This window comes from Nothoprocta perdicaria, unplaced genomic scaffold, assembly GCF_003342845.1.
Source record: "Nothoprocta perdicaria isolate Ctin4 unplaced genomic scaffold, notPer1 scaffold_29, whole genome shotgun sequence".
NCBI lineage: Eukaryota > Metazoa > Chordata > Aves > Tinamiformes > Tinamidae > Nothoprocta > Nothoprocta perdicaria.
Genome location: NW_020455521.1, coordinates 3379775 through 3388432, shown reverse-complemented (window position 1 = coordinate 3388432; position 8658 = coordinate 3379775). Strand labels below are relative to the sequence as shown.

Genomic DNA, 8658 nt, shown 5'->3' with positions numbered 1-8658 from the left:
ATAGTAATCCATGCTTCCAATCGGGATCATACTTAAGCATATAGTCTTAAACTTAATCTTGGGTGCATCTCATCTCTGCCTCTCCTAAAGTGTTTCCAGAAGATCTCTTTTGGCACCTCCAATGCACTGAAAGTCAGTGGACTCTGCAAAGAGACTCTGGAGAGCAAGGGTTTGTTCAGAACTAATTTCTGGTGTTTATGCTAGACAGAGAGATGTATTAAAGACACTATATACAGTGCAATTATCCTACTCTAACTTGAAATGGTTATGATGCTTGCTAAGAAGTTGTACTTTTTTTAAAAAAAAGTCTCTATTACATAGTTGTTTTATGGGCTTTAGTGTGCATATGATGAGAGGTGTCTATGTAAACTATATTATTACACATCTTTGAAAGCTCGTTTAGTCACTAAAATCTTCTCCAAAATACCGTAAGAAGCTGAACTACTACCGCTCCTGAAGCGTTCCACCCTGATGTAGGGGGAAAGCACAGCAGCTTTTCTAACAGTTTTAAAACAATAACCTTTCAGGAAGCCTGATTTAGCATTAAAGCAAGGAAATTTATTCTTGCTGATTTTATCCAGGTCTTGCTCAAAAGTTTTATCATCCTCTTTCCCAATCTTAAACATTGAAATTATGTTGCTCGATCCTACTGAGTCATCTTGAATTTTGATTGCTTCCAGCAATGAAAAACAGTCAACAGAATATTTATAAATARCGAGGACAGTAGCTTCAATGCCTAAATGAAATAAACTTTTAGCCATTGATTTATAACACCATATTTGTACAATTTTTGATGCTTATTAAAAATAATAAAAGGGAAGCAGGTCTGTTTGCTCTTTCTGGAGTCCAAAAGTATGAATTTGGGCTATGTTTGCCCTCTTGCCCATCCACCCAAATGCTCTAGGTTTGTCAGTTTTCTATTTATAGTAGCAGGCAGACTCATGAGGAGATTTTTTCTTTCCTTTGATGGTGGAATGGGATTATATTTCAGACAAAAAGACACACTTCTGGTAGTCAAAGCTCCAATATTCTTCACTGGAACATTTGAGTATGGTGCACAAGTAGGAAAAACTTTATGACTTCATATGGTATTTGCTTTTGCTTTATTTGTTTATTGATGCAATTCTACACCTTTACTGAAGGCTTAGGAACATGTCCTGTATGTTATTATGTATGTTAATCTGCCAGAATTATTTCTAATTGCTCAAAATACAGAAGTTTTCAACCGAGTCAGAGAGGCRACATTGCATTGTCTGTCAGTATTATTTACTATATTACTATGAAAAAGATTAGTACTTCTTTTAAAACAAATTTTTAGGTCAAGATAACATTTTTCTTTATGAGAGAAAGTGAGACTTTGCAAAGTTTGCTCTTTAAAGTAATTTAACAGAGATAAGTAGTGCAAGGCAATARGAGAAACAGGAAGGGTAAGGCATGTAGAGATAGGTGCAGTGGAAGATATTACCATCTCTTTTTTATCTTTTTTAAAAAAGGAAAGATAGTTGCAAAAACAGTTAGTTTTGTGCTTCTACAAGTCCCTAACACTCCTGTATTCCCTTCTTTTCTTCCTTGTTTGTTGGCTCTTCCTGGGATGGAAGATTCCACTGAGGCATTTCAGGYGCTTTCAGTAGAAGAAAGATGCACATCCAGCAGAAGTTGGTAAAAATATACTCAAGCAGCTCTATGATTGTAATCATACTGGCACCACAAAACAGCCCGAGCTGGCCCCCAACATCAGCTAGAACAGCAGGAAATAAACAGATGTCACCCTAAGCATCTGGTTTAGTCTAGCAAGCCAACAAAACTCTGATGGGTTCAAGAGCTAAAAAAAAAGTTTACATCATTCATCACTTTATGAAAACAGAGTTAATATTCTTAATGTTTTTGGGAGAAGATTAACATTTTTATGAAGATTCTAAAAAATACAAATACAGTGCATGAAGTCCTGCTGTGGAGCATGTGCATAGAATATTTTCTACTTCTATGTCTTTTTAAGCTTTCTCTTGCTTCTCCCTCCCCTCTTTTTCTCTTTACCTTCCAAATCCTTTATACCTCACCACTGTTGTGGTTCCATATGTTGTATAGCCACAAATGAGTGTAAAATCTCCACTGCTGTCCATGGTGCAAGTCATTTCCTGGAGTAGCAGGAGACTGTTTCAAAACTGAGCATGCAGCCAACATGTGATTATTGCCATTAGAATATAAAAGACATTGCCTTTTTTTTTTTTTTTTTTTTTTTTTTTTTTATAAACCCAGCTAGCCCATGACTTGGAACAGGGGAGAATAAAACCAGGGTTATCTTTGGTTTAATTATTAATCAAAAATAAACAAATATTAAATAATACTCACCAAGCAACTCAGCTACAGTCAAGGCTTTCTGCTGCTGTGTGGTTTTGTAGTTCAGATCATTATATTTAATGTCAATATGCACAAGATTCTGCCTAATAACAAATAAACACAGTTTTACTTGAGAGAGTCAGATGGGCTGTTTATATTTCTTGTCTCCTATTAGGATGAAATTAATTCAAGGACTGTCCTGGTCACTTTTATTGAGATTAAATTAGCAAAAATCAACTCAAAGCCTGAAGAAAATGTCCTGGTAACATATGAAAGGAGGAGCAGAGTTTCAGTTTGCGCTGCAATGACTCAGTGTGGTTGAACTCCAGCTTTTTCAGGATCTTAAAGAGAAGCTGGAGTGGAAGGGTGAACTAGGTGAACAGCCTGAACTAGGACAGATACAGTGCTGGGAGATGCCTTTGGTCCAGAGCCCCCACTTCTGTTTCTGTGCTAGTGCATGTTTAATCCTGCTGATATCAATGGGAGTCTTGATGCAGAAGACCCTTTGTCCTCTGCTCATAGGTTTGGCTTTATTTCCTGCCAAGAGCCCTTCTTACCTAACTTTATTCTCTTATGCTGCAAAATGGAAGAGAATGTAAATCTCTGTTGAAGCAGGAAATTATTCAGGTGAATAGAGAGCTCATCTCTTCTATTCAGTGGCTACACAGATTCATAAATAAACATAATTGTTGTGGAGTAAAACAGCCACAGAATCTGTTTTCACAAAATTGAAGAGTAAAGGAAGTGATTATTTCTCAGGACTGTTAATAGATACAGGTTGTATTGGAAAAAGATTATGAGCTTGTTAACAGTATTTGGCGATGAATCTACATGGCAAATACTTAATTTCCATTTCCATCTCTTTATCTGAATTTTAGGGTTTTCACATAATGGTTGATGTTGGAGGAAACCTCTAGAGATCATCTAGTCCAACCCCCCTGCTCCAGGAGGGACACCYAGAGCACAGGGCACAGGKYGGCATCCAGGCGGGTTTAGGAGATCTCCAGAGAAGGAGACTCCACAGCCTCCCTGGGCAGCCTGTGCCAGGGCTCTGTCACCCTCACAGGAAAGAAGTTCTTCCTCACATGGAGATGGGACTTCTGGTGTTTCAATTTGTACCTGTTACCCTTTGTGCTATTACTGGCCACCACCGAGAAGAGTTTAGTCTACTTGAATAGATTCTATTAATAAAGTTTCCTACTATTATAATGAGTTGCTAGTGGTACGATCCAATAAGGTGGTAAATAGTTAACTTTTCCCTTTTTACATTTTCAGAAATCAATTGGTCTCCATGTTTTATAGTTGGGAATATGGACTCATTAATATGTTGGTGTGATTCCTATTGGGTAGGACTTAGTAACGGAAGAATGTTCTTATTTTTGTTTGCTTAATTGAATAACTGCTGGTGTGTGCACTATGTTTACAGACAGTAAAATAATTGCTAAAGTTAAAATGTTCTTGAAGGCTTTTTCATATATTAATGGGTTTCATTTTCACAATCTTGATATATTTCCTGTTGATGTGTTCCCTGGTCTGGGTTGTTTGCAGGCTTCAGCTGTGGAAGGGTTAAAGATGKCAAGACTTGTCTACTGAATGGATTGCTCAAGTGCACCGTGGATATCTGATAACCTACTCTGTTATTTTTTTTATGTTTTGAGACATCAGTGACAGGAAATCTAATTGAGAACATTTATTTTTCTTTAACTGGGGATCTGYTTTATGGCATTGACAAGTGCATTAAAAGCAATTGATCATAGTCCTTAATAGGTACAGCATTAAGTGAGATTACCTGATGTATTCTGGGCTTTTCTTCAGCTTTGCAGAAATAAATTTTATGGCTTTTTCTCCTGCAAAGCTTGAGTAGGTGACAGTGGTAGGATAATCTGTTTCTTCGCATGGGACAGGGCAAGTGGAGTTGTGGGTTCCTACTGTGCATAATCCTTCCAGGTCTATTTCATCTGAAACGTCAGGAGAAAAAATGCATGCAATATTTCTGAAAGCACACAAGTTCAAGGCATTTTTTGAAACTTCTAAAGTGGTTTTTAAGGTACTTCAATAAATACATGGGGCAAGTTATCCCTAGAAATGTGAATAAATAAATATGTGTAACAGGCATTTGGGAAACTGATGAATGATCTTAGTATCCCTGTACCCTGTGGGTAACCTCTTTCCTGTCAGAGGCAGAAACACTCCCTGAAGCAGAAACTGGAACCCAAAGCTGAGGCGACTACGACAGCCTCCTGGTTGCTCAGCGATGTGTCAGGCTTGTAGGTTTTCCACCCTGGGCGACAGAATATCCATTAAGAAATATACCTAGTTCCACAATGGCAGACTATCAAAGCTTATGATCATAGAAAACTGTGGACTTAATGGAATGTGTTATTCTAACAGAGGCATGAGGATAAAAAAACAATTACTATCCATAGTAATATTTTGTTTGAATATTACATGCACATAATTCACCACCATCACAAAAAAAAAAAACCCACACAAATGTTAATCTTGTTTCCTTTAACCATTTGCTTATCATTTTCAGTATTTTCCAGAAAGCCTATGGAATCAATTACATCTATACAATTTTGAAAACTTATAATCCATTTTAACTTTTAAAAAAAGAAACCTTAACATGCAGTGGTTTTGAGTTTTTTTCACAAGTTAASAAATCTCTTACTACTGTGCTTTTTATAGTTCTCTCATGAACAAAAAGAATAGAAAGAGCATTGAAGCTAGAAGGATGACACCATGAATGTCCCAAAATGCAAGCAAGACTCTTGATTAGTGAAGATTAATTCTACATCYTTCAGTTATGAACTATTTGATGAACATGAATTGTCTGTTTTAACTGACACTTATTCAGTGCCTTGCTCAGTCTGTTTTAATAATTCTAAATTAATCGTGACATGCTTCATTTCAGCACTGATTTCAGTGTTTGGCTTTAATTGAGAGAGAATTTCTTCTATTTGGAATTGGCTTAGCAAATATGAATATGAAATTATTACTTACAGAGTGCAGGATAAACACATGTGTAAAACTTCTGTATATCACATTCTGTTCCATTTCCTTAAAAATAAATAACTTTAGGAGCATAGTTTAACAGTCTTAGCTCTTAGCTCTACTTGTGCTAAACTGAAGAGTAAAGCCTTCAAAGTCTACATGTTCTTATTTTGTAACTGAGCAAAGGGTTCAATGTGGCACAATAKTTACCAACACGAAAGCGGAGTGGAAATAGAAGACAACAGAATAAACCATGAGGCTTTTCGGTGGAGTGAGTATCTTTATGAGCCAGCCCAAAACTGCTTTTAAGCTGGTGGCTCTCTCTTGTCATTAGCTTGCTATGGCCAGGAGTTTCTGTCTTTCCGTATAGAAAAAAACAACAAGGTAGGGAGAAGAATTATATTGCACCTGTTTCAGTGGTAGTTCAAAACTTTGTGCAAGACTTATTTGGAGATGTCAGGGCAAAGACAGCACCCCAGGCCAGTGGCAAGGTTTTGGATTTCAGGTGGCCTAAGTTTTCAGTGCAGATGATCACCTTGCATGGAAACATTGCTTRGCCTTTTAAAAGTGCCAGGATGCCTGATAAAGGTGTTTGTTTAAATGGTAGGTTCTCTGTTTTGTTACAAGCACATCGTTAGCACAATTTTGAAAACAGTTACTATCCTTAAAAATTTTGCAGAAGAATTAAACTTGCCTGTATACCAGGAAAGCTTGTTTTTAAAATAAATCCCCTGAAATAAATTTCTACAAGCAAATGTACAAACATACAGAATCAAATTCCTAATCAAGTGTCTACAGTTAGATCAGACCATTTATTAGAAATAACAGTGAATTCTAAAACAATTAAAGGAATTAAGCATTCATATTTAAGGAATGTTAAGGAATATTTAGTGTCAAGAAGCTTAAGGTCTCCAAAAATATCATGATTCATGAATAGCAGGTTTGGGCAAAGATTATATATTATCACTCCTACACTATCCTATACTTAGGTTCTCTTATATATTGAGAGAACCTTATATATATATATTCTCTTAATTCACATTAAGAAGATATTAAAAAATTATGTTCAATAACATGCATGAGTTATTTCTTTGTTATTTCCCTGCAGCGTTAAACAGGAACAGTTAATCCACTTTCTGTTCAAACTCTTTTAATGACATTTTCTCTAAGGTAGGAAGCTATTCTAAAAATACTTCCAAGTGAAAGCTCAGGAGACTTCTTCAAATGTCTGCCCATTTTACAATACTATGAGAAAAATGTCTTTTACCTAGAATATTTGTTTTAAATGGCATCACGTTGTTAGTTACCACACACTTTCAAGTCCCCAAAGCTGGTTTTGGTCGCAAAGGGGTTAAGGTTAAGGGTCCTCCACCTTCCCTGGTGCTGCCACCTTCCATGGTGGCTTTTGGTTCTGTTGAACTGTCTGTATGTATATATATTTTGTATGTATAAATAATATGTATTTATATATCTATATATAGAGAGATGATTTTTGAATTCTAGTTCTTACTTCAGAGAGAGTGACCCTGTTATTGCATTTGCTGCTGAAAAGGTTGGAGCAAAGATGTCAGTCTGGGCTCTGTCAGAGTTTTATTCCTTACATTTCCAGAGCAATTCAGGCTCCTTAGGGGATTCAAGAGGGGAGTGTTATGGTACACTTGTGTCCTCTGTGTTTCCTATGGCCCCATCCAAGCCTTTTGCAGAGTCCCATTTCATGTGCCAGACTTTGTTCCTTGTTTGTTTAGGGAACTAAGATCTAACTAGCTTTGGGCTGTTAATCCTGCCCTGGCTACTGAACACCTAAAATGTCAGTGTTGTCCTACAGAAGATAAGAAAATCTGTGGGTTTTTTTTTTGTTGTTGTTATTGGGTTGGTTTTTTTTTTAATAGGTTTAATTCCATCGTCTTTAGGAGGTCAAGACAGGAGGTTTTTGTAAGAACAGCTAATAATCAGGAACTATTCTTAGAGCTCACAAAATACATTGTTTTCTTGAATTAAAATGTCAGTCTTATTTAAAACTTAAATAAACACTGTATCCCTGTAAAATTAAATCTTACCTATAGATACAACTCAAGAATCTGCCCCTTTTCCTTTGCTGTCCATATGTAAGTTTTATTTGATAGCAAGATAACCTTTAATACAGCGTATGACTAAATATTCCAGAGTAATACCTGGAAGAATGAATGGTAGGCAGCCACACCAATCTTGTATGTACCGGGCCTTGCACTCCCGCAAACATCCGAAAGTGCTATAAATCTTGTGGTGCTGAAGTTTCATGTCAGGCTTGCACTCTCCCCATGGGTATTCTTGAATGATTGTCTATAGGATAGTAGTAAAAGAAATCTTTTTGTCTCTTTTTCATAATTTGAAGTGCTAAAGAAAGCTTGTTCATGTCATAAGCAGAAATAGTGTTGATTTATTTGGATGCAATTACAGCTTGTACTTGTGGAGTTACTTTTAAAATAATTTCCTTTCTTATATGGCAAAGATAGATTATGAGTTAGCCTAGTTCATGATCCTCTAKCCTCCTAGAGGTGGAGTAATCCACCTCCATAAGTTTGGACAAGGAAGCAGAGCTCAATTTGCTTGTCAGAACTTTAAAGCCCTGGTATCTAGAATGAGCCACATCGCCAATACTCTTGAAAACAGTTCAGCAAGCTTGACTGTGAAATTGAAATGAGAATTAAACACAGAGAAAAAAGTACATACATTATGCCCTCTGCAAGTACTTGTCTGTTCCCTACATTTGAGAAGATATACATGTTGATTTCAGATTGAACAGGACAAGATAAAAAGAGCTGCTATGTTCTGGTCTTTAGTGAGTGTGACTAGCTAGGCTTGTGGAAAAGCAGAAGTAGTCATGTATTAAACAGTGTATGGAAAGCACATTTTTCAGATATACAAGAGTTTATCATGAATGGAATAGCAACAGGGAAATCTTGTATTATTTTGAGGTTGATGGTCTTAATGTAAAGAGAGCATTTTATCACTGCTAGAGTAAATGTTCTTTGTCTAAAACAAAAGTGATAAYCTGCTCCTCTAGATATTTTTCTAGTTTTCATGTAACAGGATCAGTGTAGGTTCTAGTGTACTAAGTAATTTGTCTTTTTCTGGTATGAAATAAATATTAATAGAATATGTTATTGGACAGCTGTTGTGGTATCTTTGTAACAATATCCCTATAGCATTAGATGGCAGTGAAGTTGTAAGATCTTAGAAAAGACAGGTTGACTTTAGTAAAGGAGATTATGTCTTTAGTTTTTTMTGTTTTAGTAAAACGGATTATAGAACAGACCAATGATGTCTGGAAAGAAAGACAGCAGTAAT

The 8658-nt window shown here is 36.3% G+C and overlaps 1 protein-coding gene across 1 annotated transcript in view; it reads right to left on the bottom strand.

Moving 5' to 3' along the window:
* Positions 1 to 377: 377 nt before the first annotated feature.
* Positions 378 to 8658, bottom strand: part of ASIC5 (acid sensing ion channel subunit family member 5) — a 23922-nt gene continuing 15641 nt past the window's right edge. The window contains exons 6-11 of the mRNA XM_026041625.1: positions 7503 to 7650; positions 5341 to 5397; positions 4127 to 4295; positions 2350 to 2441; positions 1544 to 1738; positions 378 to 736 (exon numbers count right to left, since the gene is read on the bottom strand). Coding sequence (XP_025897410.1) covers positions 378 to 736; positions 1544 to 1738; positions 2350 to 2441; positions 4127 to 4295; positions 5341 to 5397; positions 7503 to 7650 — 1020 coding nt within the window. The remainder of the gene's footprint in view (positions 737 to 1543; positions 1739 to 2349; positions 2442 to 4126; positions 4296 to 5340; positions 5398 to 7502; positions 7651 to 8658) is intronic.